This window comes from Morus notabilis, unplaced genomic scaffold, assembly GCF_000414095.1.
Source record: "Morus notabilis unplaced genomic scaffold, ASM41409v2 Scaffold172, whole genome shotgun sequence".
NCBI lineage: Eukaryota > Viridiplantae > Streptophyta > Magnoliopsida > Rosales > Moraceae > Morus > Morus notabilis.
This window is the reverse complement of record NW_010362230.1, coordinates 39168-56151: the sequence shown is the minus strand read 5'-3', so window position 1 is coordinate 56151 and position 16984 is coordinate 39168. Positions and strand designations below refer to the sequence as shown.

Below are 16984 nucleotides of genomic sequence, written 5' to 3'. Positions count from 1 at the left end.
CAATTTCAGAATCGTTTTCAGAATGATTCTTAAAACAATATCATATTTTACTTTTTATGGAAAACAAAATCATTTTAAAACCAATTCCAAACGCATCTCAAAACTTTTTTGTGTTTACAAAAAGAGCATTTTTATTTTAAAAGAGTTTTTGAACGTGATAAATAAATAAAATCTCTTATTATTATAAAAAATAATAAAAAAATATATAGATGAAGTTTTTAATTTATTGTTTACAAATAAAAAATTAAAAATATAAATAAAAAAGTTGTCACGAGATATTTTTCATAAGCATTTTAGTTCGTCCCAAACGAGTTTATAAAAGCAAAAAGTATTTTTATATTATCCATCTAAACGACCTTAACAATAGCTTTTAGACAAAGATCTCGTTCAATTCATCGATTCGAGTTTTGATACAGTAAAAAATTTTTAGAAATAATCATATTTAATTTTTTTACTATAGTAAAAAACTCTTATATAATATCACATATCAACTCGAATCAACAAACTAAACGACCTTAAAATAAGCTAAAAGTGGTCATTTTTAAGCCAATCCAAACAAACTCGCACGACTACAAACTTTTGTTAAGATGTGTATAGCATATGGGACACACTGTTGTTTTCTCTATGTGCGGAGCTGGTGTGGATCCGTATAACAAGGTTCTTAACAATTACCTCCAACTATTATTTACCAAAAAAATATACAAAAAATTACTTATAACTATTAATAGAGACTTTTCTCTCTCTTTTTTTTTTTTTTTTTTTCTTTTTCTCTCATCTCTTTGCGGCTGGGGTAAGACTTGCTAGTAAATTTGGGTTTTTTTTAGGTTTTAAATCGTGCGAATTTCGAATCATATACCTAGATTATCAATCCTATAATAAACCATGTGCTTTTCTCTTTTTTCTTTTTTATTACTAAAGACAGACATGAATTAAGACATGTGCTATAATATAGACGTTTTAATTTTTTCTTAAACTTTTGCTTAATTTGTTTTTATATTATTGGATTTTTTTAATTTTATTTATTATTTATGTTTTTATCTCGCTCTTATTTTCACTTAACTTGATAATACATGATATCATATAAGAAAAAGTCTCTTTTGACATTAAAAATAAAAGTTTATAACAAAAGGTAAAATAAATTAGGTTAATGTAATAAATTATTCTTGAGGTTTACTCTTAATTCCACTTTGGTCCTTGATTTTTAAAGCATCCCACATTTGATTCTTGAAGTTTTACCCTATTTTAATTTCAATTCTTCTATAAGCTAGATGTTAAATATTTGATGTGTAAATTAAATACCAAAAATAGAAATATCTAAAATTTAAAGACTATTTATAAAAATTAACTTTTCTTTTTTGCATTATTTTAGTAATTTTACTATGTTTCCAATTTTGGTTCCTATTTTTTCAGAGAACTTGTCAAAATATTTAACACCTAAATAATAAAATGACTAAAACTGAAACAAAGTAAAACTTAAAAGACTAACTGTGAGATATTTTTAAAGTCAATGATCAAATTGAGATTGAAGGTAAACCTGAGATATCATTTTTGAGAGTAACCCAAACAAATTAGATCAACCCATTTTCCATTTCATTAATCGCTCTCGAGATCTCATCTATTTTTCTTTATAGAGGCGTTTGATATGGGATAATCTTTAGATAAGAAGGAGAATCTTTCGCGTTTGGTACAAGAATTATAATTTCTACATTCTTGAGAACTAATTCGCCTATTTAATATGTTTTCTATTGGATTTAATTGTTAAAACAATAATAAAAAGCATAAACTATAAAATTTTCAAAAAGAATTAAGGGGTTGTTTGGTTGGAGGATTCGTATTCCGATTTGAATCATGGTTCATGGTTCGCTATAGTGTTTTTTCTCACAAAAAATGCACGTAAATAAAAAATGATTCTAATTTTATGATTTTAATACATGAACCAAACGTCTCCTAAGACCTCCATATATCTAAAAAAAGAAAAATGTGAAATACGTACACGCGGAGCGCGTGTTAGATAAAAAAAAAATAGCGGTGGATAGAAGCATCAAAGCATTTGGTAAGAAGTATTGTGCTTGTTCGGTTCCGTTTTCAAAAACGGTTTTCACGTTTTCACGTTTTCCAAAAACAAAAAAATAAAAATGCTATGGGGAAGGCGTTTGGCATGCATTTCTTGAAAAACAGGAAATGAAAATGTTTTTCATTTGTTTCCAAAAAGTGAGCAAAACTGAAAACGACTCTCCATTTTCATTTTCTTTGTCCATCTCTTCTCCGACTGCTCCCCCCACCCCTTCTCCGACTGCCGACTGCCCCCTCCTCCCCCAATTTCAGTTTTTTTAAAACTGAAAACAATCTCAAAATAAAACTATCAAATACATTTTCAGAAATAATTTCAAAATGAAAATGAAAACAGAAAACAAAATCCCCATTAAATCCGACGGCAAAGAATGAAGGTACATATTAGGTACCATACACCCGGGCATAAGAAGAAGAAGCTTTTTAATCCAAAACCCTATCGTTACAGAGGTTCGAGAAAGCGATAGAGTGAGATGAAACGGTGACCGTCGGATCATCACCCACATACGTTATCATCTTGGCCGCTCCTTTATAGGCACAAAGGGCTTCCTTAGCGCCGTCTGGGTCTCAGCCTTTCTCTCTCTTCTTCTTTCTCTCTCTTCCATTCTTTCGCTTCCACTATCTAAACCCAAACCCTAGCCAAGGTAAAACCTCTCCGAATTCCTCTTTTATTCGATTTTTTTCACTATTGCTTGTGGTCATCTAGGGTTTTGATTTGGGAATTTTAGTTTTTGATGGCTTTTTTAGTGTTTTTGGTCTTCGAATGGTTGAAATGGTAGTGTTTAGTTCAGGGGTTTTCATCGCATGATTTTAGGATTTGTTGCCGCTTTGGAAACGGCGAAGGATTTGATCCATTTGCTTTGTGGATCTTTTCTTGTGTTTATATATGCATATACATATACATACATATATATATATATATATATATATTGGGTTTGGATGAGTGGAAGATTTGTTAATGGGTTATTTTGCTGAAATTCGATGAATTTAAGACTTTCTTAATATTATCGTGATAGACTTTCTTAAGTTGGTAATGCTTCGTTGGAGCTAGAAAACTTGATAAAGTAATGGCTTTGTTACATTTTTTTAATGACATTTCTGCGTTGTTTTACAGATGAATGTGGAGAAACTTAGGAAAATGGCCGGTGCTGTTCGCACCGGTGGGAAAGGTAGCGTGAGAAGGTATATTCATTTCTATACATACATGTGTGTGTGTGTGTATATATATATATCTATATATTTATTTATATATATATAGCTTCTCAGTTTCAAAGTTGTTCAAGTTAATAACGCCAAGTTTAATTTTGTTAGTTAAGTTATTATATTGCTGAATAGTATAGGCATATTCTCTTTAAAGGAGCAATTGAGTGGGAGGCTAGGAGTTCCTAATTTTCTTTGGTATCGCTGTAACTTTCTTTTTTTCAAAGAGAGAGAGAGAGAGAGAGAGAGAGAGAGAGAGAGAGAGAGAGAGAGAGAGTCCTTTGAGAAAAATAATTAGTTGTGAACTTGTGATCAAAATTAACTGTGTTATTACACTAATGTTTTCAATGAACTTATTTTAAATCAACTTTTGCAGTTTAGTATGCTGAAACACAATTGGTCTGAACATATACAATGACCAAAATAGAGATTGTTGAAATTATATTGGCTTATTTGTAAATAAGAGGAATTCCTTGAGTTTATTTTTGATAAGGTTTTCAGTGTTTTTTTAATTCTATTTTATTTTTGTACTTGTGCTTGAAACCACAGAAAGAAGAAGGCTGTGCATAAGACCACTACCACAGATGACAAGAGGCTTCAGAGCACCCTGAAGAGAATAGGGGTTAATGCTATCCCCGCTATTGAGGAAGTCAACATCTTTAAGGATGATGTTGTCATCCAGTTCTTAAACCCCAAAGGTTATTTTTAGATTCTACTTGGCCTCGTATATTTTTGTCTTCGTACTTTACCCTCAATTGACTATTTCTTCCTTTATGTATCAGTTCAAGCATCCATTGCTGCCAACACTTGGGTTGTTAGTGGTTCTCCTCAAACAAAGAGTACTGTTCTATCTCCTTTCTTTATTCAAGTTCTTGGAAAATGAGTTATTCTTGCATTTATCTTGGATATATTGGATATTCCTCTACCACAATTCTTACTGATTAACTGTGTTGATTCACGACTTTCTCTGCATACCTTTTTTTTTTCCCAGTCCAATGGAATGTTCATCTTTTATTGGGTTTGTTGGATTTGTTATAATTTTTTTTTGTTTGTTCTGGTTTTGTGCTTTTTTATCCTCTTCTGAGAGGAGGCATGATTTTGAGCTTCTTTCTTTTTTTTTTTTTTTTTTTTAAATCAAATTCCTTTTTTCTTCTGTAAGCATCATGTTGTCCGGGTTGTACTTCCTGTGTTAACATATGAATCTTTTCTGTTCCAGAATTGCAGGATATCCTTCCTAACATCCTCACCCAATTGGGTACTGTACTTGCGACCTTCACCTTTATCTTTTCCTTGTTCAGTTATAGAACTGCATCTTAAACCCAATTCCCTGGGTTATTTTCAGGACCTGACAACTTGGACAACCTTAAGAAGCTTGCAGAGCAGTTTCAGAAGCAGGCTCCTGGTGCTGATGCAGGTGCTGGTGCTGCACAAGAGGACGATGATGATGAGGTTCCGGAGCTCGTCCCTGGGGAGACCTTTGAAGCAGCTGCGGAGGAGAAGCCTGCATCATCTTAGAGAGCTAAGGGAGATTTTGTGCCAATTTTATATAATTATTAAAATGTTCTCAAAATTGTAGCTTTTTGGTGGTCCTTTATTTTTATTTGTATTTTTTAAAATTTTCTTTTGATGTTCCCTTTTCATCCCAATTCGAGTCACATCATGTTTGATTTGGCACCTCGTTGTGACACACTGGAAAGTAGATACTCTTCTTTTTGGCATGTTTTATCTTTAATGCTTCATGTGATGCACTAAGGTGGTTGTTATAAGTTATGGTCCAAATCAAAAACTCTTTTTCCTTCTTGGTGTTGCTGTTGCCATCCATTCTTCAGGAAATTATCTGAGACCGGCCGGCCTGGTTTTTTTTTTTTTTTTTTTTTTTTAATCGGAAAATCGTTCGCTGCTGGTTTTTCTCAAGCAAAGTAGGGGAAATCGGGTTCTGCTAAGACATGTCTAAAACACGAGATTTGGAGAATCTTAAGTTAATAAGCCTCACGAATAGAGTCCTAGAATGTCGTCGTGATGTGATTTACCTGTGCGAGTTGGTTATCATTAAGGCGTCAGGCTGGTTATCATAGGTCTACCCCCGGGTTGCCTTATTCAGCGGCAACGAAAGAGCAAGAGATGCTGATGAGTACACAAAATAAAGCAGTGCTAAGTGTATATATAGACCAACAAATTAATACGATGTAACAAGGCAAAATTTCAATAGGACATGAGAGCAAGATAGAGACGTGAATACCAATTTTATATGCTAACTGAGGTTGGAAAACAGATTAAAACGGCTAGAATTAGGAACTGACATTTGAATTTTGAATGACAAGAAAACCACAATGACCTCAACACTAGAAAAAGGGTTTTGATCAGAGGGCGTGTGGGAGGGTTTTTGTTCGAATTATGATGGATTTAAAAAAATAAATGATTTAACTTTAGAAGTTGCCATCAAATATTAAAGAAAAAAGGATTCTACCACTTTTGTCGTTACAATCTTAAAAAAACAATTTGGTAATCTCTTTTTCAGTTTTTTGTCGAACAGAAAGTAGACCCAAATTTGAAGAACTTCAGGAAATAAGCCACTGTAGACTCGAGCTGTCATTTCCTTCTCAGAAAGAAATCCTAGGATTTCCCACGCCAATGATTTTTTCTTTTCCTTCAATTTATTTGTAGTTTTCATTTTCATTTACATTACAAATAAAGGAAAAATGTGTATCAACCTATATCTCGCTCTATAGTGGTGATGAGTTTGATCCGCTTAGATCTTATTCTAATTGTGGTTTTGTAGTTTGTTTTAGTGTTTTTCTGTGCTTTTATATAATTTTGTTTTTTTTTTTTTTTTTTTTTGTACAGATGCTCCCTCCACTTTTTAAATTTGTCAATTTAGTTCTTATTCTTTTCTTTCTTGCCAATTGATCCTTTCAACATAAAAATCTTTGCAATTAAGGTCCAATCGAAACGGAGTTTTTTTTTCATAATTTTGATTATGCGACACACACATGAGCATTTATTGAGGATAATAAAGATAATTTCTCACCCTTGAAGCGTCACAACAGAGTAATAACCCTTAGAAACCATGAGTTGTTTATCACAGTTGATTGTGTTCGAACACATTCAATGACTCTGGTCAGCTATACGTAGCTTTATCTAGAGTTGCGCACCAAAAGGTCTAAATATTTTAATACATAAATCAATTAACAAATATCCAAATTATATAAAAAATATTGTATACAAATAGATACTACATAATATTAATAGACATTAATACATATCTTTATCATTACATTTTAACTAAATACTTTTACGCTGAAATATATATTTTTTCACCCATATAATATTGACTTTTATATTCCTAATATTTCTTTTTCAGTTGAGAAAAATGTTCACTCCAATACGAATATTAAAGTCTGGTGAAACACATTTGACTATTCATGCATGGATATGTCGACTATGGACACATAAATTATAATAATGGCCAACTGCTAAGCTTGGATATGTTATTAGTTGATGAAGAGGTAATTTAATTTATTTATTTTTATTTTTTACATGAATATAAAAATCAAAATATATATGTTTATTTATATTATATAATATATAAATAATAACAATATGATTTATACTTCTTGCAACATGAAGCAATACACTTCTTGCAACATGAAGCAATACATGCTGTTGTTCGAGTAAGAGATGTTGATTACATGACACAGACTATAGAAGAGGGTAACATATATGAAATTACAAACTTCTTTATCGATACCAACAAACCAAAGTATACACTTCTTTATAAAATTTTTAAACATGTTGATGAAAATATGCCAGAAATACCCTGAGAGAAGTTTAATTCCGTCGAGGTTGATCAACTACCACCAAAAATCGATGTCAATGATGTTCTTTCAGGTTATTTAAATTTTATATTCATATTGTTAAATTCAATGTTTATAATTTTATAATAATTGAAACTAAATTATTATAATATTATTCTTCTTATCAAATGTCATTGGCCGCTTGATTTGTTTTCATGGTGTGGAAGAATTAACAATTGGTGAAAGAGTAGTAAAAAGGAGAAGCTTTGTTATACACAATATAAGGTAATTATGATATTAATAAATATTTAAAAAACTAATTTACAATTTTTAAAATATTATTGTAACCAATGTTTTCTTATGCATTATCCGATACAAAGAAGAAAGACTCAATATAACACTATGGGGACAAACTGCAGAACTCTTTGATGAAAATACAATGCAAACATTGACGGAACCAATCGTGATGGCATTTACAAGTTACAACTATGACAGCAAAACAATACCAAGGTTAGTATTCATAATATACTTCATTATTTGAATATTTTACATGATTAACTATAAATTTCCATTTGTTATAGGAGGAATTTATTTAACAAATACATATGGTTCTTTTTATTATTTGGATCTAGAAATCGTAGAAACAAGAACAATAAAAAAAGTATGAGAAACAATAATGAGTTTATTATTATCCATATTTATATATTTTCATTTTGCCTTTTTTAACATATTCATATGTATTTATATATTTTCTTTCTACAGATTCCGTCATTCAATTCAAACTTTAGAATATGTTGCCCCCATCAACGAAACGAACAATATCATTAGAGGAACAAAAAAGCACGAATTGTATAACCATTGCAGAATTACGAGCGTTAAACCTATTTCAAAATCAGGTAATTTTTTTTTAAATATACTGTATTTCATTTCTTATTTATACAAAATAAAAAAAGATGTTTTTCTATTCTAGAAGAAACAAGATACACAATAAGAGCAACTATTACCGAAATTGATGCATACCAAGGATGGTTTTACTACGTATGTACAAAATATTACAGACAAGTAAAAGAATCAGGAACATCTTGGTGGTGTGATACATATGGATATTTATCTACAATGTCACTTACTTGGTAATAACGTTTATTAAAAGAAAAAAACAACAATATTTTTGCAATTATAATATAAACATAATTTTTTTCCTAAACATGTACAAAATCAATGTACACATTGAAGATAACACAGGAAAAACAAATGCAGTCATGTTCGGTAGTACAATACAATCCCTCATTAATAAAACTTGCTATACACTCACTTTGGAAGAAGGCTACACTAATTGTTATAATTCCTCCCATCCTAGAACAAATTAGAGAAATATCAAAAATATTTGTTATCGAATTTCGTAATCGAGGAACATTTGTATACATAATTATTTTAAGAACTTTGAATGATGATGGACCTCTATTGTACTTACCTCTAACAACATCAACATCTTTAAGAGGAACACCATCAATTTCAAAACCCCTTACAATCAAAAGCGTCGAACCAAGGTAAATAACTATTTACATCTTCTCTTTTTTTTAAATAAAAATCTTAATATAACATCAATTATAGTACAATAATATTTATTATTATTATTACAGTCGTCACCATCAACCTATTTCAATACAACCCGAGTCAACTTCTTCTGTTAGCTCTTTGAGAAAAAGAAAACCAATCAGGTAATACTATTTTTTATATATTAAAATAATTATTTCATTAAAATAAAATAAAATTATTACCATTAATTATAATGTATTACTAACTAATATTTATTTTATGTCTTTATTTATAAGAAAAATAAAGGAGAATAGTCAAGAAGTCCCACAAAATATATATGCATATATATATATAAATATGTAAATAAATATGTATATGTAATAAACTTACAATAATCTCGAAACTGAATTTTGATCGTGTATCATCTTTTGTGTTAACTTTTAAATATCATTTTTATACTCATTTTTCTAAAAATATTTAGGCCGTGTTTAAAGTTGTTTTGTTTTTGTTTTTCCTATGTTTTGAGAAACGAAAAAATAAACGTTTGGCACAATTAAAGACAAAAAACAGAAATGAAAACGATTTTTTGGTTTAATGTAAAATGGGAGAGAAATGTTGAGCGTGTTTGGTATCAGTTCCGTTTTTATTTTTTACGTTTTCCGGGACAAAAAAACAGAGATTGAGGAGAAAAACGCATTTGGAGGAAAAAAAAAGTGAAAAGAACGAAAACAAAAATGATTTTCGGTTTAGTGTAAAATGACTTAAAAACTGAAAACGAATTTAAGTCGTTTTTCATTTTCACTTTTAGGTGGATGTCTTTTTTTTTTGGTAAGTAGGTATGGGCTTAAATGAACTAACTATGTACTCCTAAATTAAAAATAAAAATTGTATAACTAAATGGAGTTTTAGTTTTTTCTTATATTAAAAATAATCTCTTAATAAAACTACCAAACGCATTTTCAGAAACGATTTCTGTCTGAGTTTGAAAACGTTTTCATTTTCAATTTCATACAGAAAATAAAATCATTTTGAAACTAATTCCAAACGCACCCGTTCATTTTTTATTTTCGTTTTCTCCTCTCTCGAGCACAGAGAGAGAGACATTAATAGATTTTTTTATACTGAAACCAATCTCTTGATAAAACTACCAAACACATTTTTAAAAATAATTTCTGTCTGAGATTAAAAACATTTTCATTTCCATTTTCATAAAAAAAATAAAATCATTTTAGAACGAGTTCCAAACGCACCTTTAATATCTTCATTTTGTAACTGATTATTATATTATTTATTCTAATCTTATCATAAAACAACTAAGGAGGCGTTTGGTAAATGGATTCAGAATCATGATTCTAAATCCCGATTCAGAATTAATATTTGTTTACAGTGATTCTGAATCATGATAATTCAGTATTTGGTTTGAATGATTCTGAATCATGATTCAAAATCTGATATGATGTTTTAAACTAGAATCACTAATGATTCTAAAACCACATTCCTCTTGATTCAAACCCCTAATTTTGAATCATGGTTTCAGAATTATAATTTAAATCTAAAATCATAAATCATAAAATTATAATCATCCTGATTTAAATCCTCATAATAAATGAATTCTAAACAAACATCCATGCTTTGCACGTAGTTTATTTAAGCCCCGTTCATTTCGCTTATTTGAGTTTAAAATTCAAATTTTGCTACAGTAAAAAGCTCTCACAAATAATCACATCTAACTTTTTTACTACAATAAAAAATTTTCACATAAAATCACATTTTAACTCAAATTAAAAACTCGAATCAACGAACTAAACATGCCTTATATAGCTTACCGCACAATTCTCTTTTGCTAGTACAACAATTAGTTCGTTAGTCGTTGGTGGGTTTTTGGTGTTCTTCTTCTTCCACTGAACAGTGAAGTAAACGCAGTCCCTCCCAGCAAAGCATGTATTAGGAAGAAAGAAAGTCAAAGAAATGGAGGTTCTCTTACCATTACCGAACAACTCCCTTCTTCTCCTCCCAATCTCCATCACCACAGGCAGAGGCAGAGCTGCTCCTAAACCTAAACGACGGCGTCACTGTTGTCGTTCGTCCGTCGAAGAAATCCGCGTCTGCAACAACCGAACTTGCCGACGACAGGGCTCGCTCCAAACCCTAGAAACCCTCGCCGGTGTCGCTCCTCCGAGCGTCACTGTCAAGGCGTGCGGGTGCCTCGGCCGCTGTGGCTCCGGCCCCAACCTCGTCGCCCTCCCCGGCGGCGTCGTTTTCGGCCACTGCGCCACCGCCGCCCGCTCGGCAGAGGTCATGGTGGTTCTCTGCGGGGCGGACCCGGACGATGCAAAGAAGAGCCTTGAAGCTCTTGCGTTGAGGAAGAAAGCCGAAATTGAGTTGGAGAAGGGGAGTTTTCTCAACGCTGAGTCGCTTCTTTCTCAGGTACCTATCTACCCACTCCAATCTTTTTAAAAATTTTTGTTTTTGATGATGAAAAGGTCGGAATGTATGGAAATCAAATATCGATGTTGATGAAGATTGGAAATTTATGTAAATTGAAATGTCGATATTTCGCTAAAAAGAGGAAAAAAAAAATCTTTTTTCTTGTTATGTACAGAAAAATTCATGTTTACTGATTGAGATTGAAATCTAAGTATAATTAACGCAAAATTGCGATAATGAAAGGACGGACTTGAGTAGAAAAATGAAATAAGACTGGTGTAGTAGTAGAGATTTTGTGTAAAAATCTTTTCTCCGATATGAATCAAGATCTCTGCCCACATAAACTCCATATTGAACGTTCTTTTCTCCGATATGAATCAAGTAACATTGAGTCCCCGACAACGCTCTTTTCATATTGAACGTTAAACTCCAAATTCTTCAATTCCCTCTCGTTGCCTTTTCTCCTAACTGACCTTGTGGCCCCTTCAGCTGTCCTCGATTCTGACAGCTTGTTGAAGTTGCATCTTCCGAAGCACTGATCTAACTTCACTCCACTCCACCTTTGTTCCCCCCCAATTGTTACACTACTGCCCTTATTTGCCCTACATAACTCTCTGTTACCTTCCTTCTGGATTAGATCATCGCCTTCAAGCCTTATATCCCCTCCGATCCCACCAGCATCTAAAACATGATTTTTTGAATTTAATATAGTTGGGCTTAGGGCTTGTTCTTCGATAAAACCTACAAGTTTATTACCTCTTTCTTCCAATATAACAGGATCTCACCGAAACTCACGTCAGTGATCTGCTCTGATACCACTCGTGTTTATATGGATTGAAAATCAACATGTGACGCTTAGACTTCTAGAGAGAAGGGGGAGCATCCTTGTGCTCTAAAAGGTGAAAAGACAAAATCCCTTTTGACATCAAATTACTTGTAAGGACTAGGGAGCCATAAAACTTGGATATTTTATTAAAATGCCATGAAAATTTTTACCTTTGTCTGTGTGTAAATAAGTGATCTTTCACTGTTTGGCATCCTCACACCAGTGCAATAGCTAACTAAACTTAAACAGTTCCCATTTCTGCACATTCTCAAGTCTAAAGCCACTCGACAGTGCAGCATATCCACACTCACAGTCAAACTGAAATTCAGCTGTTAGAAAATAAGGCTTCACAAGGAACAAGCAAATACGAAAGGTTGTGAATCATTCAAATTTCTCCAACATTAAAATGGAAAGAGATTTGATTAAGGCAGAAATGTTGGTGGCTAGAAGCAAAGTTCTTAGTAGACATTTTTGGCCTAGACTTGTGGCTATTATAAGTAATTGGACGAGCTGTATCAATCAACTGAAGATAATTTTTGCCACTGATATGCCCGGGTGTGCGTTGATTCTCATATTAGAAAATGTGAGTGAGGATGTCTCTGATCAATTTAGAGTTCAGAGGGATGATAACAATATAGTCCAATAAAGTTTTAGTAGTCACCAAGGAGCATTTTGGGATTGAGACTTGGTTTAGACTGTTATGGATTGTTTCGGGTTACAAGCATATTATAACTTACAACTATTGTTTATCTTGTATTGGTTTTTTCATAACATCCAGTCATTCCATGGGCAAAATACGGGTAGGGTGGGGTAACTCTCACGAGAACCTTATTGGTAAAGATAAATCTGTATTGGGGGGGGGGGGGGGGGGGAGGGAATTAATAAGTAAGTGGGCACTGATGTTAATGTATCTTATTGTTGCAGGCTATAGAATTAAAACCAATTGGTGGTATCAATATTATATACAAAGACAGGTTTGTAAAAACTATATCTATTGGATTCAGATTCGTGTATGGATACACTTCTGCACGTGATGTTTCTGAATTAGACATTTTCTCATACACAATAAATTTAGGGGTTGCCATGTAAAATAATCTATCAATTCAATTTATCAATGTCTGCTGTTATATGCAGTATATCTTTCCTTAAATTGGTCAATCGTTAGGATGTTTACATATGTGATCATACTGATATATGCGTATTTAATGTAAAAATACCTCTTAGTCAGCAAAGTAAAAAGGTTTCAGCAGTAGAATCTTTACAGGAATTTTTTTGTTTCCTTCCGTACTGTTTAGGTCTCGCACACGATTGGCAATGAGCAAGTATGCTGAAGCTCTTGAAGATGCTAGAGAAGCTTTGACATTTAGAACTCAGTATGTTGAGGTAAGCTAAATTTTAAATTTTAAGACCACTGAGTTAAATGAGAAATCATTTTTCCCCCCTTTTCTTACAAGTTTGTGGTATTAGGATTGCTGTATCTGGTTCCAGCTGGAATGACTATATTTTTTCTCTTGAAATCTCCTCTATGAAGAATGAAAGAGTTGGTTAGCTTAATAATGTAAATGATAATAGGCAATAGCATAGCAAATCTACTGACTAAATATAAAAAAATTTTCATTGGTCAGTCCAACTTTCTTATAGTTAAGATAATTAGAAAATTGATTGAGCATTACTTTTTCTATATTACTAGTGATTAATGTATTTGCCGAAATGGGCTTTTTCACATAGTAGTTGTAAAAAGGGTAGGCATTTCTTATCTATTAAGATAGCTTAGTAACGCTTCAATGGAATTCGTAACTCTGTCTTGCTCCCCCCTTAATTTTATTATAAATAGTAAACAGGTCATTTATAAAAAAAGTATTTACTTTTTAATTATTTGGGGTTTACTAAAGGCTTTTTTTTTTTTTCATGACTTTTGAAATGTTTTTCAGAGTTTCAGCTGCCAGATCTTATAGTTTAAAATCAGTGCAGCTAATTCAATGTTACAGAGACAAAATCCACAAAGATATTATTATCTTGCAAGTTTTATGCTTTCTACTGGAAGTTTGTGCACTCGTAGGATCTTTTGTAGCATATAAACAAATCTTGGTGCAGAATTCTTGGTGCTATTCTTATCATAGTATCCCAGGAAATGAGCATTCTTAGAGTACCTAGAGATGTTTTTGTTGTTCCCAATAACATAGCCACCATGGTATAATACGTTTTCTGTCACAGTTGAACCCTTGTGCATCCTCGTCCTTCTCATGGACGTTGCGAGAGAACATGCATAAGAGCCATTATTATATAGGCGGTTGCCTATTTAAGATCTTTTTTGGAATGACGATCCTATTCTTTCTGAACATCGTATATGTCTTATTTTGTGGATATATGATAAGAATCTACATTTTTCAGGGCCATATTTGCCAGGGTGATGCATTTTTGGCTATGAACCAATTTGATTTAGCTGAGAAGTCATATTTAACAGCTCTAGATATTGATCCATCTATTCGACGTTCAAAATCATTCAAGGTATTACTCAATTCCTTAAGGTCTAAATAAATTTTAGTTCTCTTTTCAGTAGCATGCAAACTTAACCAAGGTTTCGTGGAATTATGTGGGTCCCTAGAACTGTGGCTTTCTGAAAGTGAAAAGGATAAATAACACAGTAAGAGACAAAATTGAAAGTTAGACCATATCCAGTGTAAATGCTAAAGTCAGTGCTATATCAAGTGTGAAAATAACATGTTTGATGCATCCCTACTCAGCTTTCCTTTGGCAAGGGCTTCCTAATTTGTGGTCCAATAAATAATGCTATTTCAGATGTCATACCTATTTTTTTTGTCATGATTATTGTTGACGGTTAGATTTCGTCAACAATAAACCCGCCGGATTACCTTGAAGTTACCTTTAGGATTACCGGCTTGTGGGGTTAATGAAAGTGTGGATTCTAGTTTGATTTAAGTATTTTTGTGTTTTAGCCAACTGTATGTAAATGAGCAGGAAGAATTTTATAGTGGTTCACTCTATAATATTAGAGCTACATCCACTGTATATATTATATTTCTTTGGTAGAGATCGTAGTTTACAATGAATCCTATCTCTCTCTCTCCCTCATTCTTTTTCTTTTAGAATTTTTTCTGGCCCCCTTCCCTATTGGGATCCTTCTTTTTTTATACTCGGACTGCCTTCGCTGGGTGGGTTTCCTTCGTAGGTCGGAACACTCAAGTGCTCTAGGCCCAGACATAGCCCACTAATCAGTACTGTTCACTCAACCAATTAGTCTTCTATTACGGCTCTGTGAGTCTCCGTAATGCTTTTCTGTCCCCTGAGGGGGGGGCTGTTTGTAAACTTGCAATAAATGCTGTCAGACCTCTCTTATCTTTGCATGTAACCCATTATGTCGAAAAAGGACGTTCCCCTCGTCGTCAGTGGTTGTTTAACCTTTCTTGCCTCTTCTAGTGATCTCTTCTGCTGTCGAGGGATTTTGTCGTGTCGACCCAGGCGGAATCAACCGTGGGGTCGTCACCCTAATCATGGACTTCATCTTCGGGCTCTATAGCTGATCGTGAGGGAAACGAAGCGCCGAGGGTTGGGTGCTTGGCGGAAAGCAAGTATAGCCACGTGTCGTGGCGCCGTTGGCCCAGGTGTCCATCACATTTTCCCACACAACAGCCACCCCCCAGGTCGAGGGCTCCTTTTTTTTTGGCGGCCTCGAGCTCTAGGTTCGGTCTGTCCTTTCAGTGCTTCGGGTGTGGGAAATCGGTCCCGAACCTCCGTCCGTAATGATGGCCTGGGTACCTTGGGTGTATAACCGTTGCGTCGATTGATCTGGCATAATGATGAGTATCCGTGTTTCAAGAAAACGAATATAGACCGTCGGATCCGCATCTTTTCAATTTTCCGCCCTTTCCCTTTCCGTCAGATACGGAGAGTGATCCCTGGCCGTTGGTTTTTTCGGGGTCTTCATCCGACGGTTGGGGGGGGTCTTTTTTCCCGACTCTTTAAATACTCTCCATGGACCTGAGGATCATTTTTTCCTTCTTCGAAACTTCAAAAAAACTTCTTGCCGCTGCTTTGCCGGGACATCCGTACTTTTGCCGGAACCCTGCTTTGCTGAACTTCCGCCTTCGTCATTCCCGTTCTCCGAGGTGTACTACGAAGCCGTCCCGAGTTTACTTCTTCACCGGTAAGTTCCTGGATCATTTCTTTCCTTGCGTACTCGCAGGGTTTCCCCCGTTGTGTACCAGGAATGTGTAAACATATATGCAAAAAATGGGAATAAACATTTAGTTAAAGAGACTTTACTTTGTTGTATTCTGTCGTATTGGATGACCTGGCTTTTATATACGCGCATTTCTTGTCTGTTTGTCTTTGGTTTCTGGGTTCTGGGGAACCCGCGGTTCCTATGAACACTCGTCGTTACCATTCTTGTATGAATGGTCGACGCTAACCAGTCGTCGCTTAGAGTAGTCGCTGTTTATTCCTCTCGGCGTTAGGGTTTAACTTAGCTTTTTGTCCTTGTTATTACCAGAACAATGGCCCAAAGTTCACCCAGTCGAGAGGATTCTCTTTCTGTCGTCCGTTCTGACCCTCCTTCGGTGGTAGAGATCTCATGGACCTCGTCGTCTTCCGGTGTCAGCCCTATGCTTAGGGATATCGAGGATGTCGTGGGAAGTTTTGAGCCGGGCGACGATTTCGGCAGTGAATTCGGTAGCGTCGACCGAATGATAGACGAAGTGGTCGAGCAGATCCCTTTTGCGGGGGGGAGCGTAAGCGGAGTAACCGCGGCGACGGTGGATGCCCCCCTGGCTTCCACGAGCGGAGACCCAGATAGGCCCTCCTTTACAGCCGACGATGTGGCGTCGAAGGTCCGAAATAAGGATATCATTCGGGCTGTGAAGGAGGGATGTATTGACGGGAGGTGGTTCGAATACCTCCTCCCGGATAAACATTTTAGGACCAGTATGCCGCCGACCGGATACCTTCCGGTCTACACAAGAGCGGTAACTGCAGGGATGACTCTCCCAATTCATCCTTTCGTAAAAGATTATTGCCACTTTTACGGCATCTCTCCTGCCCAATTAGCGTCGAACTTCTGGTACTGCTTTGCGGGAGCCCGGCTTCCCTTGGCACAGAAGCTCGACACGGAAAC

The 16984-nt window shown here is 34.5% G+C and overlaps 2 protein-coding genes across 2 annotated transcripts in view; both read left to right on the top strand.

Moving 5' to 3' along the window:
* The first annotated feature begins 2596 nt into the window (after nucleotides 1–2596).
* LOC112092216 (nascent polypeptide-associated complex subunit beta-like) lies at nucleotides 2597–5069 on the top strand. The gene is made up of 6 exons (XM_024167742.1): nucleotides 2597–2714; nucleotides 3185–3252; nucleotides 3820–3968; nucleotides 4053–4109; nucleotides 4487–4525; nucleotides 4613–5069. The coding sequence occupies exons 2-6, from the start codon at nucleotides 3185–3187 to the stop codon at nucleotides 4783–4785; spliced, it is 486 nt and encodes a 161-aa protein (XP_024023510.1). The 5' UTR covers nucleotides 2597–2714; the 3' UTR covers nucleotides 4786–5069.
* A 5403-nt stretch (nucleotides 5070–10472) lies between these two features.
* The window catches only part of LOC21407810 (small glutamine-rich tetratricopeptide repeat-containing protein beta), a 30742-nt gene continuing 24230 nt past the window's right edge, over nucleotides 10473–16984 (top strand). Inside the window, exons 1-4 of the mRNA XM_010101366.2 lie at nucleotides 10473–11027; nucleotides 12778–12827; nucleotides 13149–13236; nucleotides 14245–14361. Coding sequence (XP_010099668.2) covers nucleotides 10569–11027; nucleotides 12778–12827; nucleotides 13149–13236; nucleotides 14245–14361 — 714 coding nt within the window. The 5' untranslated portion in view covers nucleotides 10473–10568. The remainder of the gene's footprint in view (nucleotides 11028–12777; nucleotides 12828–13148; nucleotides 13237–14244; nucleotides 14362–16984) is intronic.

Bases quoted from the DNA above. Each gene is read 5' to 3' on its own strand.
- LOC112092216 (XM_024167742.1), top strand. From the start codon at position 3,185: ATGAATGTGGAGAAACTTAGGAAAATGGCCGGTGCTGTTCGCACCGGT. The intron at 3,253-3,819 runs GTATATTCATTT...TTGAAACCACAG, and splicing joins GGGAAAGGTAGCGTGAGAAG to AAAGAAGAAGGCTGTGCATA. The intron at 4,526-4,612 runs GTACTGTACTTG...GGTTATTTTCAG, and splicing joins TAACATCCTCACCCAATTGG to GACCTGACAACTTGGACAAC.